Below are 20,490 nucleotides of genomic sequence, written 5' to 3' on the forward strand. Positions count from 1 at the left end.
ACCCGTCTTCTCACTCTCACTCGCCCGTCTCCTCACTCTCACTCGCCCGTCTCCTCACTCTCACTCACCCTTCTCCTCACTCTCACTCACCCGTCTCCTCACTCTCACTCACCCGTCTCCTCACACTCACTCGCCCGTCTCCTCACACTCACTCGCCCTTCTCCTCACTCTCACTCGCCCTTCTCCTCACTCTCACTCGCCCCTCTCCTCACTCTCACTCACCCCTCTCCTCACTCTCACTCACCCGTCTCCTCACTCTCACTCACCCTTCTCCTCACTCTCACTCACCCCTCTCCTCACTCTCACTCACCCTTCTCCTCACTCTCACTCACCCGTCTCCTCACACTCACCCCTCTCCTCACACTCACCCCTCTCCTCACTCTCACTCACCCCTCTCCTCACACTCACTCACCCCTCTCCTCACTCTCACTCACCCCTCTCCTCACTCTCACTCACCCCTCTCCTCACTCTCACTCACCCCTCTCCTCACTCTCACTCACCCCTCTCCTCACTCTCATTCACCCCTCTCCTCACTCTCACTCACCCGTCTCCTCACTCTCACTCACCCGTCTCCTCACTCTCACTCACCCGTCTCCTCACTCTCACTCACCCGTCTCCTCACACTCACTCACCCCTCTCCTCACACTCACTCACCCCTCTCCTCACTCTCACTCACCCCTCTCCTCACACTCACTCACCCCTCTCCTCACTCTCACTCACCCGTCTCCTCACACTCACTCACCCGTCTCACTCTCACTCGCCCTTCTCCTCACTCTCACTCGCCCTTCTCCTCACTCTCACTCACCCCTCTCCTCACACTCACTCACCCGTCTCCTCACTCTCACTCACCCCTCTCCTCACTCTCACTCACCCCTCTCCTCACTCTCACTCACCCTTCTCCTCACTCACCCTTCTCACTCACCCTTCTCCTCACTCTCACTCACCCGTCTCCTCACACTCACTCACCCTTCTCCTCACTCTCACTCACCCGTCTCCTCACACTCACTCACCCTTCTCCTCACTCACTCGCCCTTCTCACTCACACTCACTCACCCTTCTCCTCACTCACCCTTCTCCTCACTCACCCTTCTCCTCACTCACTCGCCCTTCTCACTCTCACTCACCCGTCTCCTCACTCTCACTCACCCGTCTCCTCACACTCACTCACCCTTCTCCTCACTCACCCGTCTCCTCACTCTCACTCACCCTTCTCACTCTCACTCACCCTTCACTTCACTCTCACTCACTTCTCTCCTCACTCTCACTCACCCGTCTCCTCGCTCTCACTCACCCTTCTCCTCACTCTCACTCACCCTTCTCCTCACTCTCACTCACCCTTCTCCTCACTCTCACTCACCCTTCTCCTCACTCTCACTCACCCCTTCTCCTCACTCTCACTCACCCCTTTCCTCACTCTCACTCACCCTTCTCACTCTCACTCACCCTTCACTTCACTCTCACTCACTTCTCTCCTCACCCTCACTCACCCGTCTCCTCACACTCACCCTTCACTCTCACTCACCCGTCTCCTCACTCTCACTCACCCGTCTCCTCACTCTCACTCACCCGTCTCCTCACTCTCACTCACCCGTCTCCTCACTCTCACTCACCCGTCTCCTCACTCTCACTCACCCGTCTCCTCACTCTCACTCACCCGTCTCCTCACTCTCACTCACCCGTCTCCTCACTCTCACTCACCCGTCTCCTCACTCTCACTCACCCGTCTCCTCACTCTCACTCACCCGTCTCCTCACTCTCACTCACCCGTCTCCTCACTCTCACTCACCCGTCTCCTCACTCTCACTCACCCGTCTCCTCACTCTCACTCACCCGTCTCCTCACTCTCACTCACCCGTCTCCTCACTCTCACTCACCCGTCTCCTCACTCTCACTCACCCGTCTCCTCACTCTCACTCACCCGTCTCCTCACTCTCACTCACCCGTCTCCTCACTCTCACTCACCCGTCTCCTCACTCTCACTCACCCGTCTCCTCACTCTCACTCACCCGTCTCCTCACTCTCACTCACCCGTCTCCTCACTCTCACTCACCCGTCTCCTCACTCTCACTCACCCGTCTCCTCACTCTCACTCACCCGTCTCCTCACTCTCACTCACCCGTCTCCTCACTCTCACTCACCCGTCTCCTCACACTCACTCACCCTTCTCCTCACTCACCCGTCTCCTCACTCTCACTCGCCCGTCTCCTCACTCTCACTCACCCGTCTCCTCACTCTCACTCACCCCTCTCCTCACTCTCACTCACCCGTCTCCTCACTCTCACTCACCCCTCTCCTCACTCTCACTCACCCGTCTCCTCACACTCACTCACCCTTCTCCTCACTCACCCGTCTCCTCACTCTCACTCGCCCTTCTCCTCACTCTCACTCACCCGTCTCCTCACACTCACTCGCCCTTCTCCTCACACTCACTCACCCTTCTCCTCACTCTCACTCGCCCTTCTCCTCACCCTCACTCACCCTTCTCACTTTCACTCGCCCTTCTCCTCACTCTCACTCACCCGTCTCCTCACACTCACTCGCCCTTCTCCTCACACTCACTCACCCCTCTCCTCACTCTCACTCACCCTTCTCCTCACTCACCCCTCTCCTCACTCTCACTCACCCTTCTCTTCACTCACCCCTCTCCTCACTCTCACTCGCCCGTCTCCTCACTCTCACTCACCCGTCTCCTCACACTCACTCACCCTTCTCCTCACTCACCCGTCTCCTCACTCTCACTCGCCCTTCTCCTCACTCTCACTCGCCCTTCTCCTCACTCTCACTCGCCCTTCTCCTCACTCTCACTCACCCGTCTCCTCACACTCACTCACCCTTCTCCTCACACTCACTCACCCTTCTCCTCACACTCACTCACCCCTCTCCTCACTCTCACTCACCCTTCTCCTCACTCACCCCTCTCCTCACTCTCACTCACCCTTCTCCTCACTCACCCCTCTCCTCACTCTCACTCGCCCGTCTCCTCACTCTCACTCACCCGTCTCCTCACACTCAATCACCCTTCTCCTCACTCACCCGTCTCCTCACTCTCACTCGCCCTTCTCACTCTCACTCACCCGTCTCCTCACTCACTCACCCCTTTCCTCACTCTCACTCACCCTTCTCACTCTCACTCACCCTTCACTTCACTCTCACTCACTTCTCTCCTCGCTCTCACTCACCCGTCTCCTCGCTCTCACTCACCCGTCTCCTCGCTCTCACTCACCCGTCTCCTCACTCTCACTCACCCGTCTCCTCACTCTCACTCACCCGTCTCCTCACTCTCACTCACCTGTCTCCTCACTCTCACTCACCCGTCTCCTCACACTCACTCACCCTTCTCCTCACTCGCCCTTCTCCTCACTCTCACTCACCCGTCTCCTCACACTCACTCACCCCTCTCCTCACTCTCACTCACCCTTCTCCTCACTCACCGTTCTCTTCACTCTCACTCACCCTTCTCCTCACACTCACTCACCCGTCTCCTCGCTCTCACTCACCCGTCTCCTCACTCTCACTCAACCGTCTCCTCACTCTCACTCACCTTTCTCCTCAACCTCACTCACCCGTCTCCTCACACTCACTCACCCGTCTCCTCACTCTCACTCACCCGTCTACTCACTCGCCCTTCTCACTCTCACTCGCCCTTCTCCTCACACTCACTTGCCCTTCTCCTCACTCTCACTCGCCCTTCTCCTCACTCTCACTCACCCGTCTCCTCACTCTCACTCACCCGTCTCCTCACTCTCACTCACCCCTCTCCTCACTCTCACTCACCCTTCTCCTCACTCTCACTCGCCCTTCTCCTCACTCTCACTCACCCGTCTCCTCACTCTCACTCGCCCTTCTCCTCACTCTCACTCACCCGTCTCCTCACACTCACTCACCCTTCTCCTCACTCTCACTCACCCTTCTCCTCACTCTCACTCACCCTTCTCCTCACTCTCACTCACCCGTCTCCTCACACTCACTCACCTTCCTCACTCTCACTCACCCCTTTCCTCACTCTCACTCACCCCTTTCCTCACACTCACTCACCCTTTTCCTCGCTCTCAATCACCCGTCTCCTCACTCTCACTCGCCCTTCTCACTCTCACTCGCCCTTCTCCTCACCCTCACTCGCCCTTCTCCTCACCCTCACTCGCCCGTGTCCTCACCCGTCTCCTCACCCGTCTCCCTCGGGGCAGCAGCGGCCCGAGCACGGCTCTGCCTCAGGGCAGCATCGGGGGACGTACATGTTTGGGAGGGTCTCATCTCTGCTTGGATGGTTGCTCGCGGTCACGTGACGCACTTAAACCAATCCGTGGCGCATTAATCACAGAATGAAATAAACAATGACAGAAGGACGGATCTGGGCTATTATATATTTATGTAATAATCCGTATTCCTAACAGGCCACATTTTCTCGCGTGCAGTTTTTCCTGTGAGAAAGTGAGCTTTTGAATCTTCAGCAGCAAGCCTCGCTGGCGCCAACAGCATTACTCGAGGGCACGAGCGTTGTTCAACAATCTTTTTTTAAATAAAGAAAATACATATAAATATAAAAAAAAATTATTTTTAAAAAGATATTTCAATCGGAGCCTAGCACAGAGCACAAACCACGACGCGAAGGAGGGGTGGTACAGAAACTCCATAGGCCCTGAACGCTGTGCACCTGGGTTGAAAGTAAAGGAAGCGGGAGGGGGGGGGAAATCTCTGTGCATGAGCGGGGTGTATATACTTTTATATGGGGGATGGGGGAAATGGTGCGGGAATGGAAATAAAGTGGAGGGAGTGGGGGGAAGGGAAGAGGGGAAGGGGGGGTCGCTGCTGAACGAGTGGCTGCCTGGTAGCAGCGGGGGTTTTCGCCGCCCATGGTCACTCGTCTTGACAAACACGTGTGTGTTTGCATCTTCACCACGAGTACGTGTGGTTAATGCAGACTTGATTCCTTGCAAAAGGTTTCTATTTGGTGTTTGAACATCTTAACACCTCCTGTTTTATTCCCAGAAAGGGTAAACGTATTCTTATTTTTCATTTTTCATACACGTCTGTGTCCTCTCTTTAACTAGGTGATTTAAATAAACATCCTGCCTTTTTTGCAAGTGAGACTTGGGGTGAGTGAGACTGCGTGTGTGGGAAGGTACCAGTGGTGGACACCACCCTGGGGATGCAGAATATCCACCACCTGTCTGGCTCGAGGCTCCCAAGTGGATATGAGCACTGCTCTATGTTCGCTTGAGCAGGGAGAGACGCTCTCAGTCTATGAACGTATCGGCGGTACACCGGTGGTGCGTGGTGTAAATTTTTTTTATAATTCACAATTATTTATTTTCCCACTATTCGCAAATCTTGCGGGGTGAGCATCAAAATCAGTTCTCATAATGTCGAAGTAGTCGGAAGACAAATGTCAGTTGAAATTTAAATTGTATTACTTTTATGAGGACCAGCATGTTATGCTTCACCGGTGTACCGCCAATGCGTCAAATATTCTGGACAAAATCTGATGTTCTGGCTCTGCCTCTGAAGACACGCGCCCACACAATGAACCGCCAGTTGAGTTGGGAAAGGCCCTGATCCAAGGTGCTTGGGGAAAACTAAATTTATTTTGAAATAAGTATAAGGTGTAGATGCGATTGTTATTTAATTTAAGAAAGATAGAAAAATCTTAAGTATTGAGTCTCTGCGTGCCACTGAAACTACCCTTTTCGTTTTTTCTAAATCGCATTGCCTCTGGGTCACTTAATGGGGCCAATTCTGTGGCAAGTCGGTGGTGGCCATTATGTGTGAAGTGGCCCAGGCTAAATAAATATGGAATTTCCACCGCTGGCTCAGTTGCCACCGGATGAGTTGCTCGTGTTCGCCGGAGGGCAGACACAGACTTGACGGAGTAAATTTTTTTTTGTCTTTAACAGATGTCACCATTAAGCCCACGCGACCTCATTTGGCTAATTATGTAACCATCTAACACAATGTAACATCTCCAGCCAATTATATATTGGCTTTGGAGAGAATACGTTTTTTTTCCTGGTAAGATTATTAGACTGTATTTCATGTAATGCCCATTGTATGATAACAGTGCACGTCTAGATGTTTTGCATAGACCACAATATACATATAACAACCATAATCGAGTTAAATTACCCGTCCTTTAAAAATGCAAGCAAGAACATTGGGATTCCATTGCCTCTTGCAAAAGAGACTAGAGGAGGGAACTGTAATATAATTAATGCTTTTTTTATTTAACAGTGATTCCTATAGCTAGTGAATGTATGAACTTTTTCTGCACCGTACATAGCCAATTGTGCAAATCGGTGGTGTTTATCATCCTATTTACAGTTATGAATAATACTGCCCTGAAAAAACCGAGTGACTAGAGTGGAACTCTGGGTTTGTATGTAAACGGAGCTCGGTGTCAAATGTGCGAGAGGCGCTGACACTTTGTGTTTGTCCATGTATGTTGAACGTCTTTCGCACCATACTTAGCTTTGCGTTTCGGTCTTACTTTTGCAGTCTTGATCCAGTGCACCAACGAGACCAACGTCAACATCCCGCAGCTGGCCGACACGCTGTTCGAGAGAGCCATGAACAGCAGCTGGATTGTTGTGTTCAAAGCACTCGTCGCCACGGATCACCTCATGTGCAATGGAAATGAGGTGAGTGTGGTGTAAACTATAAATGATAAAAAAAACTGACCTATTTTTTTTTATTTTACGTGGTAAGGACTAGTGAGGTTATATACAGAGGGAAAAAAGTATTTGATCCCCTGCTGATTTTGTACGTTTGCCCACTGACAAAGAAATGATCAGTCTATAATTTTAATGGTAGGTGTATTTGAACAGTGAGAGACAGAATAACAACAATAAAATCCAGAAAAACTCATGTCAAAAATGTTATAAATTGATTTGCATTTTAATGAGGGAAATAAGTATTTAACCCCTCTGCAAAACATTACTTGGTACTTGGTGGCAAAACCCTTGTTGGCAATCACAGAGGTCAGACGTTTTCTTGTAGTTGGCAAACCAGGTTTGCACACATTTCAGGAGGGATTTTGTCCCACTCCTCTTTGCAGATCTTCTCCAAGTCATTAAGGTTTCGAGGCTGACGTTTGGCAACTCGAACCTTCAGCTCCCTCCACAGATTTTTTTATGGGATTAAGGTCTGGAGACTGGCTAGGCCACTCCAGGACCTTAATGTGCTTCTTCTTGAGCCACTCCTTTGTTGCCTTGGCCATGTGTTTTGGGTCATTGTCATGCTGGAATACCCATCCACGACCCATTTTCAATGCCCTGGCTGAGGGAAGGAGGTTCTCACCCAAGATTTGACGGTACATGGCCCTGTCCATCGTCCCTTTGATGCGGTGAAGTTGTCCTGTCCCCTTAGCAGAAAAACACCCCCAAAGCATAATGTTTCCACCTCCATGTTTGACGGTGGGGATGGTGTTCTTGGGGTCATAGGCAGCATTCCTCCTCCTCTAAACACGGCGAGTTGAGTTGATGCCAAAGAGCTCCATTTTGGTCTCATCTGACCACAACACTTTCACCCAGTTGTCCTCTGAATCATTCAGATGTTCATTGGCAAACTTCAGACAGGCATGTATATGTGCTTTCTTGAGCAGGGGGACCTTGCGGGCGCTGCAGGATTTTAGTCCTTCACGGCGAAGTGTGTTACCAACTGTTTTCTTGGTGACTATGGTCCCAGCTACCTTGAGATCATTGACAAGATCCTCCCGTGTAGTTCTGGGCTGATTCCTCAACGTTCTCATGATCATTGCAACTCCACGAGGTGAGATCTTGCATGGAGCACCTGGCCGAGGGAGATTGACAGTTCTTTTGTGTTTCTTCCCTTTGCAAATAATTGCACCAACTGTTGTCGCCTTCTCACCAAGCTTCTTGGCGATGGTCTTGTAGCCCATTCCAGCCTTGTGTAGATCTACAATCTTGTCCCTGACATCCTTGGAGAGCTCTTTGGTCTTGGCCATGGTGGAAGGTTTGTAATCTGATTGATTGATTGCTTCTGTGAACAGGTGTCTTTTATACAGTTAACAAGCTGAGATTAGGAGCACTCCCTTTAAGAGTGTGCTCCTAATCTCAGCTCGTTACCTGTATAAAAGACACCTGGGAGCCAAAAATCTTTCTGATTGAGAGGGGGTCAAATACTTATTTCCCTCATTAAAATTCAAATCAATTTATAACATTTTTGACATGCGTTTTTCTGGATTCTTTTGTTGTTATTCTGTCTCTCATTGTTCAAATAAACCTACCATTAAAATTATAGACTGATCATTACTTTGTCAGTGGGCAAACGTACAAAATCAGCAGGGGATAAAAATACTTTTTTCCCTCACTGTAGCTCTTTTTCAGAAGCGACCTGGCTATCTCAAATGATAGCTCAACGAAGTGGCTAATTGCGTGGAAATTGATAACAGCCATATACTCTGAACGCGTGATATTGATTCTAAATGTGGAAGGAAAAAACCATAGGTCTGGGAGAAAAATCCACGCGACCACGGGGAGAGACACGCACACTCCAAATATACAGTAGGCATCATGGGACTTCTTTTGCCAGTACCAAAATATACTAATAGGTTTTGTCAGTTTTGTTGCCAGAAAAAAGCGGAAAAACCCTATTAGTATACAGTAGGTGTCAGGGACTGGATCGAACCCACGACTTCCTGTATACCAGGCGAGGTAGTTAACATCTCGCCACTGTGGCACCCGTGACGTAAATATGCCGTGTTTACGTTACGACATGTGTTGCACCCCCATGCCCGAGATGGGTTTGAGACTCCCTCCCTCAACATGGCTGAGCCTCTGAAAGCTTAATACCTCTGTTGCAGAGGTTCGCGATTCAGCCCGACAGCTGTCCTGGTTACAACTGCGCATCAAGCGTCACGTACGCGACATTTGCTTCACAGTGGGTGTCAAAGGTCTCCCCCCACCCTGATGTCAGTCAGAAGAGAGAAGAGTAGGCCATTGTGCCCCGGTGTCATGGTTCCAAATTGGCAAGATGAAATGTTACCCCCTATATTACTTGGTAGTCGTCGCCCCCCACTGACCAATCGATGGCCACGTGCAGGCCAGGTGTGCAGTCGCCTTGTGGCCCACAGGAACAGCTGCCACTGGGGGGTGGGGATGGGGTGGCCTTTTCACATGTGTGAGATGAGATGAGATGCAAGTCGATTATCGCAGGTAAAGGTGAGACGCCCCGGCATTAAGAGTGCTGTGTCCACCACGTCTCATTCTCACAACTATTATTAATGCTGCCGAGCTAATGTATAAAGTATCTAAGCAGCCACTTTTCATTGAAAGCGCGTTCCCGTGTGTAGCGGGTTGGGTTGTTTAGTCTGGTTACCAAGGACTGGTCCAACACACAATACAATTATTAGATTGTTTACTTCCTGTATGCCAGCACTGATGACACTTGTGCGTTTTGATTTGTTTTGGAATGAGCCTTCTACCGAGCATGAGGCTTTTCTGTCTTAACTCCTCATGTGGATGAACTCTCTAAGTGTAATACAAACTAGTTGTGTAACACTCTAATCTCCGTGTCATCCCCTCGCACGACGTGATGCACTGATCACTGTGGGGAGTTTGGGATAATGATGACTGCAGTCTCCCTGCCTAGATAGCTCTCACTTGTTGAACAACAGGCTGGTAATACCTCCTCATGACTGTTTATCTGCCAGTCGCCTTGTGCGTATTAATAGATGGCAGATTGTCTTAGCTCGTGTTCATGGGTGCATCTTATGTTGTGCAGACTGATCTCTCTCTAAGATGCAGCACCTATTGATAATTTTAATACAAACATGTTTGGAAGTAATACACTTACAATTGTGTAAGGGTTTGTCTGGTACTCTATCTACTAATAGGTACTGTTCACATGTCAAAATAAGACTATTTATTTGCAAAAATTCTGAACAACAACTTTATACCAGAGCCTGACGGTGGTGTACAGAGCAGTCTCCACCTGTTATTTACTCCATCTCACTGGCCTCTCTGACCTCCATTTTTTGAGCATCTATTATGCAATCGCATCTCAGGACCCTTACAGTAAAAGATGAAACCGTGTTAGCGGTGTGGGGGGGGGTTCGGAGCAGGGAAACGCGGGGGAGGGAGCGAGGGAGCAACACCATGGTGCACTGCCCGACCGGACGTGGCCCAGGGGCAGCCGAGGGGGCAGCACCACCGCCTGCAGGGCATCCCCATGGGCTCTACCCCAAGCGAGTCTCCGCAGCGCCTTCTGGTCACTGCACTGAGTCCACGCGTGCTGTAAATCAATGTGGTCCCTAATAGCGGTGTACGTGCCACCTCCCACGTTAATCTCACACACTCGCCGAATCTGGCAATTGGTGCTCCTGCACTGTGCTGGTGGTGCTTCTGGTGGAGGTGGTGGTGCTGCTGGTGGAGGTGGTGCTGCTGGTGGAGCAGGGAAACGCGGGGGAGGGAGCGAGGGAGCAACACCATGGTGCACTGCCCGACCGGACGTGGCCCAGGGGCAGCCGAGGGGGCAGCACCACCGCCTGCAGGGCATCCCCATGGGCTCTGCCCCAAGCGAGTCTCCGCAGCGCCTTCTGGTCACTGCACTGAGTCCACGCGTGCTGTAAATCAATGTGGTCCCTAATAGCGGTGTACGTGCCACCTCCCACGTTAATCTCACACACTCGCCGAATCTGGCAATTGGTGCTCCTGCACTGTGCTGGTGGTGCTGCTGGTGGAGGTGGTGGTGGTGCTGCTGGTGGAGGTGGTGCTGCTGGTGGAGGTGGTGCTGCTGGTGGAGGTGGTGCTGCTGCTGGTGGTGGTGCTGCTGGTGGAAGTGGAGTTGGGGGTGCTGGTGGTGGAGGGGGTGGTGGTGCTGGTGTAACAAATAACCGACAGCGAGATGTCAACTTAGGTTCCATAATATGCCCCTCAAGGGTTAGCCACAAATAAAGAAGTGTCTGCTTATTTATGTTATCATATCTATTCTCCACAACAACACGAATGGTTATTTAGTTTTATGTATTTTAGAGTTTTGCATCCATGTAGGAGTCCTTTTTAACAAAGTTGTCCTTGCCTGATTAACAACTGGCAGTTCACCAGCATTGACTGTTAATGGGACATCATATCAAAATCGGTCCAGAGAAGGGCCCCGTGGCCGATGAGATGTGTAAAGATACCTGTTTGTTTTTTTTCTTCTTGGTTCTTTCGGTAAAGTCACGTAGAAGGGAAGTAATAAAATAATAAAAATAAAACATAATAAAACAATTCTCACGACGTTTCGGCCACAACGCAAGCAGCCGTCCTCAGGCGCCTGAGGACGGCTGCTTGCGTTGTGGCCGAAACGTCGTGAGAATTGTTTTATTATGTTTTATTTTTATTATTTTATTACTTCCCTTCTACGTGACTTTACCGAAAGAACCAAGAAGATGAATCCCTGCAGTCACGAAAGCTTTAAATCGAAATACCTGTTTGTATTATGCGTAGGGACAGAAGTGTGAAGTGTGTATTCGATGGCCCCAGTGTAAAGAATTGTCTGTGCCTGGCGACTCCCGCTCGACTGTGCCTGTGTGGGCTTGTTCACGTCTCTGATCGTGCGCGCGTGCTGTCCTTGCGCAAGGGGTTCACACGTGCACGCGTCTATCGCTCGCGCCTGCGTCTTATCGATCTCCGGTGCGCGAGCCTGCACTGCCTTTGCGGCCATGTTGCCGTAAAATCGATTGCCGAACGTTCGCGTGGCCTGCCGCTCTGCATACAAGGCGGCACATTTAGACGAGAGTGGTTTTTAGAGCAACGAGATTAAGTTGTTGCCGGTGCATGGGATATTTGAAACTCAAGCTGCCATGAATAATGCACGAGACGTGCGGGAACACTGCAAGTGTGCACCCCCCACGGAGGACTGCTCACCCCGGGGTACAGTAATCGCAGCGCGCCGTGAAGTCCACGCGCTGCGGTCCTGATAAGGCTGCCTCCTCTGTGGAGATTTCTCCAGAATGATTGAATATGCTGATTCCGATTTTGTGTTTCTTCCCCCACCTCTGTTTTTCATTGCTTTGCTTTGGTTTCCCCAGTTTGCTTCCATTGCTTAATTTTTGTCATGTATAATGTAACGATTGTCATGTATACTGTAACTGGCATTGGCCAAACATCCCAATGCTGCAAAAAACAACCTGCAAGTTACCCAGTTGTGATTATGCAGCGGCGACGGCGGCATCATCACCCACGATTACGGCAAACATGACAGGACCCTGCTGAGAACGAGTCGTGTGTAGAAATGTCCAGACTAAACGAGCGCAAATAACGATGTTCATAATTCACGAGCCACATGATGGCTTCTCCAGAGCAGCAGGGCTTTGGATTAAACTCGCTGGCCAGGGTTGGCGCTGACCCATTATTAGAATAATAAGAAGAAGAATTGAAATGTTTAGGAAAGGGTAAAACCTATTATTTTTCATACTTTGATACTGGCAAAACGGTCTCATAGATATAACTACTCAACCTTAGCTATAAATGCTCTGATAGTGCCTTGTCTTTATACTTTTTGCCTTTTGGCGTTCTGGTCTGACACTGGTGAGACTAGGCTCTAAAGAAGGCTGTCTCTGGTGTAGGTGAATCAGTTTCAAAGACAATGCCCATATATTATCATAGCATGTTTCACTACAAGTACATGTATTTTAATGCAGACTTGATTCCTTGGAAAAGGTTTCTATTTTGTGTTTGAACATCTTAAAACCCAGAAAGGATAAAGCCTGTTCTTACTTTTCATACTTTGATACTGGCAAAAAAGGTCCTGTAGATAATTAATGTACTGCCCTTTTCCCAGTCCTCCGCTGGATGACGGAATCCCAATGCTGACGCTTATGAGAGTTATTTGACCATACTTCACCTCGCTGGCCAGTACATCGTGGTTGAAAGAGGGGCCCAGTGCTGATTCGGATCAAATTTGCCACTGATGTCTGCAGTGAGCAGGACTCAAAGTCCGGTTGTGAGTTGCTTATGTAGTGACATCGTGGGATGTCACTGCAGTGCCGGTCCTAGAGAGGCACGGCGTGCGGTGTAATGATTTTGCAGATACCACAGTGGTGTGGGTGTAGTACCGGCCCTAGAGGGGCCCGGTGAGCGCTGATTGATAGCGCTGGATGGCACCACGCTTGGCATGCAGTGCCAGCCCTACAGGACAGGGTGTGGGAGCGCCGGCCGTAGGAATGAGGTTACTAAAGGCCATGGCACTCTGGTTGACCCGAGAGGACACGTGACCAGTTAAGCCTACAAAGGGGCCCCAAGTGGGGGCTAGGGGTGGTCACGGTCCAGATTCTGCTGGAGGATTCTGGAAGGTGGTCGTGGCCAAGGGCAGAGCCAGCCACACCGCAGAGAATATAAGCCGGGTCCCCCAGAGGGACCGGCGTTGTTGTTCATCCTGAAGAAACCTTCGTCTACGTTCTGCGTCCTACAGAGTCTCCAACACGTCGACCTGGATCCGAGCTGTGGTCCCGGTCCGTTGTAGCTAGTTACATTGTAATTGGTGTAGTTAGCCTGGTGGTGACCACCGTAGGTTGTTATTATGTTAAGGGGCAGTTGCCCCATGTGTTGGTGTTAAATAAATGTGTTTCCTCCAAATGTATGTCTGCGACTCAATTTAACTCGCTTCACATAGGTGGTGTGCTAACTGTTGTACCACGACCACAATTTTTAACATTGCATTTAAATACTGCAAGTATCTGCAAGATGCTATCCAGTGCGAGTATGCAAACATACATGGCACATCCAAACACTGAAACAATTAAAATAAGTTGGGTAGATTGAGCAGTGCAGCAACACCGCGCACGGGCGTCTCGATCACCGTAACCCCACACGGACGGGAAGTGCAAGGATTCGGACGTCAAAAACGTCTCTAGTTCACCAACTCCGGAGAGGAACTCTGAGTAACAATTTGGATGGAGGCAGAGGGCTGAGAAGCATTCGGACGGTGGATATGTAGATTTTTCCAACAGTGAACATAAGTGCCAACTCGTGCCCCTTTTGAGCATTGGGTCACTGACTTGTGAATACAACTATTTCATTATAAGCCACGACAACAACTTAAATACAGGAATGCATGTTTGGATCTATATCTTATGAGGATCTTTGACCTCTAGGAACACAAGTCATTTCGAGGCTTAAAACTTCATACCAGGAGACAAAGTCCTGGGTCAATTAGTGGCTTTAACAAGCCAATTAGAAATGAGGCAATCTACATTTTAATCACGTATCTGTTATTCATGCTCGCACTGCTCCAGCCTGACCCACAGCCTCCATTCCAATATAGTTCGTTGTCTGAGATGAATCTACATTTCACATCGAAGGATTTTTATGGTCTCAGCCCGATCACTGAAGACGATATGCAAAACACAAATATGTTTTTTCTCCATTTAATTCGACCTCGTCCGTTTCCTTAGTGTCGGCATGGATAATTATATCAGATGAGTGACGGTGCATGTTGGGTTAAAGAGGCCAATTTAAAGAAGACAAACCTTGTGTGGTATCAGCCGCTTCCCTAGGCCAGCTGTGAGGCTGTAATAGGCGTGTGGTTTTTGGGTTGTACCGCGTATTAGGCGTGATGTCCACAAACACGATGTACAGCACAACCACAGGAAACCCTTGCAGTCGGTAATGCACTAGCGACCGGCAACAGCCCCTGTGCAGTTTCTATCAGCTTTGGTATCAAACTCCATGAGAGGTGAATTACTTTGGTTTCCTCATGGTGGGGATCAATCTCCAGGCTCTAATTTTTGGAGACGAAATTATAATAATACGTCTTTCTATATTTTTGGTTACAAAATACATAGACTCCATTTTTATATTTGTGTGGAATTGAGCTTTGTAGTCCTTTCGAGAGCATCGCTTACATGTCGACGAGTGGCCCCGGTCACGAGACGCAGCGTAAAGTGCTGGGGAGTGGTGGCGTTGAGGTTGGTTGAGCACACTGCAGCACTCCCAGCCACCGCTGTTCTATTTGTGGCTGTGTTGTATCTGTTATTAAACCTCGGCTCTGCCTCCTCTCGGAAAAAACTGTCTAACACCAATTAGCATTGAGCTCACGGTTTTGAAACATTGACCCATGTAAACATCTGAAAAAAGTGTGTGCGGTCATCTTGAAGCGCGGGATTCCTTGTTGCCACGGTGGCTGTGGCCGCTCGCACTCCGTGAGGTTGCAGCTCCATGCATCATTTATGACAGTGACTGCACTGGGCACGGTGCATCGGTGTGCTCTCTTGGGGGCATGCGTATTGTATTACCAGCGACTCGATTCATAAAAAAATTAAATTAACTTATAAAAGCAATGCGTTGAGGTGTAGAGGCTACCGAAGAGCCTTGCAAAAGAAGTAACTCGAGGACAGATGCAAATGGCATAAAAGCACCCGACACCCACAGGGGCAACAGGAGTGTGTGGTGTTGTTGCTGCATTGTTGAAAGACAAGCAAAGGTTAAGTTGCATGTAAGAGGGAACCATTTCCACAGGACTAGGAAAAGGATATGAAACGCACATTGCGTAATCGTCGGAGGAAAAGAGCGTGATAACCAAAGGGTTAAGGTTACTGAGCATTCCAAGTTTTGGGCTCACTGGAGTGTTGCAGCATACAGCTAAACATTTAGAAGTGCATTTAAGGGGAAACGAGTGCAAGCGCTGGGCAGGGAGCAGATGTTAGTGGCCAGCGTGTGCAGTCGTAAGTAAGGTGAGTGGAATTTTTCAAAATTCGTAAAATGACATTCGATGGGCAGTGAGAGCAAAGCGCTGCCGGATTGGGCTGAGGTGAGATCTGGTGTTTAGCTGCGGTGTATTTTAATTATCTGTCTCTTTATTGCTGCGCTCGACAATTTGGTTACTAAGCCATGGCTTGGACAGGGACTGAAAGGGGGGCGTATGAATCTAAATTTCTCATTTGCACTGGAAAGATGATTTTAATTTGTGGATGTTGCACACTTGTTGTCTTTGTGGGCGCCATGGTTGCGAGATATTAACTACCTTGCCTGGTGTACAGGAAATCGTGGGTTCTATCCCGACCTCAACGCTTGTATATTTGGAGTTTGCATGTTCTTCCCATGGTCGTGTGGATTTTTCTCTGGGTCCTCCATTTTGTTTTTCCCTCCACATTTATATTCTACATCACTTGTTTATAGTAGTTGGCTATAATACATTTCCACTTGATGATATTAGCCACTTCATTGAGCTATCATTTGTGATAGCCAGGTCGCTTCTGAAAAAGATCTGTGTAGCTCTTTGAGCCTTACCTGGTAAAAAAAATACAGTCGTGGCCCTTGGCTCTGGCATTTCGGCCGTGGGCAGTTTAACGTGATTTAGACATGGAGGCTGCGGTGATGAGTGGGACCCGTGTACAGGGTGGAGAGTGGCAGGGGTACGGAGAAGGGCACTGATGTGGAATCCCCCAGGGACTGGTGACCGTGTGGTTGTAATGTGAGACCCGACCGTTTTTTTTCTTATTTTAGGTTGGGGACAATCTTGACTTTTCACAGCCTGAAGCATGTGTAGTCTCACCTCCCGGCTCCTCTTATCCTTTACTCCTCGTATGGCAGGTTTCACCACCGTTCAGTTTTTGTGTATATCATGGCTAGGGTAGGTAGTTTGAATTTTATATTTATATTTTTTGCCAGTAACATTTTTTTAATGTACATATTTGTTCATAATCAGGGGATAATTGTGCTTCATTTCATCAATAGATATATAGATACTCTTAGCTAATGGTATGGGCATTTTGAATTGCGCGTGTAAGAATAAATGTTTTTATTTGTTAGTCGTCCCTAAATAGGTTCACGTGATCCCTCCAGCTGCTCGGGGCCGAATTGCAATGATCCACAAGGGAGGGAGGTGCACACCACCACGAGTCTTGTTTGCCAACGTCGACGTAGCAATACGAGTGACGACAGCACAGCGACGACCCAAACGCAACAGGGCAAATAAAGAGATGTACAACTAGGAACTACTCGCCAAGATCAACTGGAGAATCTATTGAAATTGAGAGAAATAAACATTTATTTTAACCGTTCTGATTGCCACAGTCTTAATGCCGCTTGGAAGTGTATTACATTATCAAGTAATACACTCTTTAATTGCATGCCTAAATACAGGTCACCATACATCGATGGTGATTAACTGTGAGCGGTCCATAATAGGTTTTGCAATTTTTTTTTTTTTTGGACCTAGAAATGCCAGAATGTACATGTGTAGTGGTGGTGTTGACGCGCGCCGACTGTGACAGTGATGGATCACGGGGCGGCACGGGGTGCGGGGTTGGGCACGCGTTGTGGGCGTGGTATGGACGCGCGCGCCGGGAGTGACGGATGACGGGGCGGCGCGGCGTGGGTGGTGAGGCACGCTGAGATGTGGGAAAACAGGATCGTAGCCAGCGCCCACCGATTGGTCAAATAGGATGGGTGCTCTCAGCGACGTCCGCAGGTGGGGTATAAAGGGGGACGCGCGAGAGCACTCGGGGTGGTTAACCAGTTGAAGATCGAAGACGGAGTTGAAGACATAGTGCCCCGAGACCCCTAGTCCCGCTGTCCTTGTAGGGACCGGGGCCCTGTGTGGCTCGGAGGCGAGACTGTGGGACCCGTGGTTCGACGCCCACGTGGGTCGGGACTGGGGGACCCACAGTCGAGACGGACACCCCGGCAGGGTGTGTCCCGAGTAGCTCAGTGGGCGTTAGTCGCCAGAGTAGCTCAGTGGGCGTTAGTCGCCAGAGTAGCTCAGTGGGTGTTAGTCACCCGAGTAGCTAAGTGGGTGTTAGTCACCCGAGTAACCAAGTGGGTGTTAGTCACCCGAGTAGCTAAGTGGGTGTTAGTCACCCGGGTAACCAAGTGGGTGTTAGTCACCCGAGTAACCAAGTGGGTGTTAGTCACCCGAGATACTACAGTGGGTGTTAGTCGCCTGTGAACCGAAGTTGGTGAAATAAAGAGTGTGCTACCCGTGAAGTCGTCTCCCGCCGAGTTACTACATTACAACTGGCGTCAGAAGTAAACCTGTCTTCAAGAAGAATGGATACTAGGAAGACTACCCGTACCCACGCGCGAGATCGGGAAGACAACGGCGTACCGGAGACACCAACCTCGGGAGGAGAGGACGAGGAGTTGCCGCCGATGCAGCACTTCGCGGCGATGGCCGACGCTCAGCTCGCCTCCGACACCAGCCTACAGGACGCGCACTCCCGCCTGGCGGAGTTGCTGCTCGCCGCCGCTGCAGTTTTGGCGGAGATCTCCGTTCCAGCGGGCGGAGGGACGGCTGCGGGGTTGGAGGAGGCGGCGCGGCTGGAGGGTTCCCGCCAGAAGGCGCTTCGCGCCAAAAGTTTTGAGGTTGGCGCCGTTTTTGAGGGACCGCCATTGTTTGGCGGGAAGCGGGGACACCACGTGGCCGGAGATCTCCACTCAGCGCGGCCCGCGTCATCGGCGCGCGCCGGAGCTCTCCAGGGTGCGACTGCTGACAGAGCCGACATTTTGTACAACCACAGTGGCGCGGGGGGAAATCGTGACGACGACGACGACCGAGTCCTCCAGCAACGATTACCCGCGCTGTCGGCGTTCAAGGCAGATGAAGGCGACTGGGGAGCCTTCCACCGAAGGTTCTCGCACATCAAGAAATGTCGGGGTGGTCCGACACCACTGCCCTGCGCGCTCTGCCAGCGATGCTCGACGACGACGCGCTTGCAGCCTTCACATCGGCCCCAAGGTCGTCTCGCTCAACGCTACAGGCCGCGCTACACCTGATGGCTAGGGTGTTCGGCCCGCCCTCGACCTGCCGCCACCAATTCTACGATCGGCGGAAGGTGGCTGGGGAAACGACGCTCGCCTATCGCACGGCGCTGCTCGCCTTGGCGGACGCAGCTTTTCCCCGCATGGACAAGGAGGGGAAGGACGCCATGGTGACGGAGCAGCTGCTGGCGTTGGCCCACGAGTTGGGAGTCCCCATCAATGTGGCAGACGAAATGGATATCTGCTCCCTGGCGATCGCCACGAGTATTTACGCGTACGAGGTCCTCAAGCGCAAGCCGACGGTCGTCTGCAAATTGGCGGAGAACGCGGCACTGGCCGCCACGATCGCCGAGCCTCAGCCAGCTGCGGATCGGGAGCAGGCCTTCGCTGTATCGCGTCCGGGGGAGTGGAGAACGGGAGGTCGTTCACCCACACGTTCATCCCGCAAGCTGGAGCAACCGAAACCTACGACGTCCCTCGTCGTCTGCTACAACTGCGGCCTTCGGGGTCACGTCGCAGCCGGGTGCTGGGCCCCGCGTCAGCGCGCCACGGGACCACGTCGGGACGACGACCAGGCCCACAAGTCATCCCAACTAAACCCGGCAAGTCGCGGCACCTCACACGCCCGGTCCACATACGCGGCACGTTCGGGTCGCCGCTTGGCGGTGGGGGGTCAGCGGCTGGGTGCCGGGGGTTCACTTCGGCGGGGGGGGTCCGTACACGGCCCGCAAGCAGTCGAATGGTCCGAATTGGCCCACAGGATAGTGGCTGCGTCGGCCGGGTCGTCCGTGGTAACGGGGTTTATTGACGGGGTTGAGGTCCGGGTGCTTGTGGACACGGGTGCGTCGGCCACTATAATTTCGGACCTTATTTATAACATTCTTCCCGTCCAAAGTCGACCCCTTCTGCCTGTGGACGTGCCATTTTATGCGGCGAATGGGGGATCCCTGGGGATCATCGGCCAGATTCGGGCGACTATTTGCATTGGTGACATCAAATTGGCGGGCCCTATTTTTGTATCATCATCGCTGGCCGTTCCTTGTTTGCTAGGTACGGACTTTTTGTCCAAAATGCCCATCAAAATTCTCATAGATCAGGCCTGCATTGAGCTTCCGTCGGGACGGCGGGTTGCGTTCTTGACAAGCCCTACCAAAATACGCACGGTTTGTGCGACGGTGCAGGCGCTGGCAACTCAGACTGTACGGGTGCCCCCGGGATCGTAAATGTTGGTACCCCTTCGGTTGAGGAAACCACTCGGGGTGGGTGCGGGGGCACAGGGAGTACTGTTGGGGCTGTCTAACAGGGCCAAAAGGGGCCTCGACTTGGCGGTAGCTCAAACCATGGTGAGAGGGGACAGTGAGCCGTTCGTAATGGTCCTGAATACGGGGTCGCGGCCGGCCATAATTACGCAGGGAACGGTGCTGGCTCACGCCGCGCCGCTACCCGTTGAGGAACAGCTCGTTGCTCACGCCGATTTCAGTGTCGAGTCGCATCCTCCAAGTGATGAGGGGACAGAGTGGTTGGACTCGTTGTGTGCCGGGTCTGCTAACTTGTCCAAGGTGCAATTGGGAGCATTGAGGGGTTTGCTACTCGAGTTTGCTGATGTGTTCAGCAGACATAAGTACGATATCGGCTGCACAGACCTGTTGCGCCACCACATAGCTACGGGGGACGCGGCCCCTATTCGACAGAATCCCTTCCGGCTCAGCCCAGCCGAGAAGGAGCATGTGCAGTCGGCGGTTAATGATATGTTGGCGGCCGACATTATTTCGCCCTCTTCCAGTCCGTGGGGTGC

General features: G+C 51.1%; 1 protein-coding gene across 7 annotated transcripts in view; it reads left to right on the forward strand.

The window, feature by feature from the left end:
• Nucleotides 1-20,490, forward strand: part of LOC144948706 (clathrin coat assembly protein AP180-like) — a 142,924-nt gene that overhangs the window by 15,947 nt on the left and 106,487 nt on the right. For all 7 annotated transcript variants that reach the window (XM_078878389.1, XM_078878385.1, XM_078878392.1 and 4 more), the window contains exon 4: nt 6,490-6,632. In XM_078878389.1, coding sequence (XP_078734515.1) covers nt 6,490-6,632 — 143 coding nt within the window. The remainder of the gene's footprint in view (nt 1-6,489; nt 6,633-20,490) is intronic.

The sequence above is a fragment of the Lampetra fluviatilis genome, chromosome 50 (assembly GCF_964198595.1).
Source record: "Lampetra fluviatilis chromosome 50, kcLamFluv1.1, whole genome shotgun sequence".
Taxonomy (NCBI): Eukaryota; Metazoa; Chordata; class Hyperoartia; order Petromyzontiformes; family Petromyzontidae; genus Lampetra; species Lampetra fluviatilis.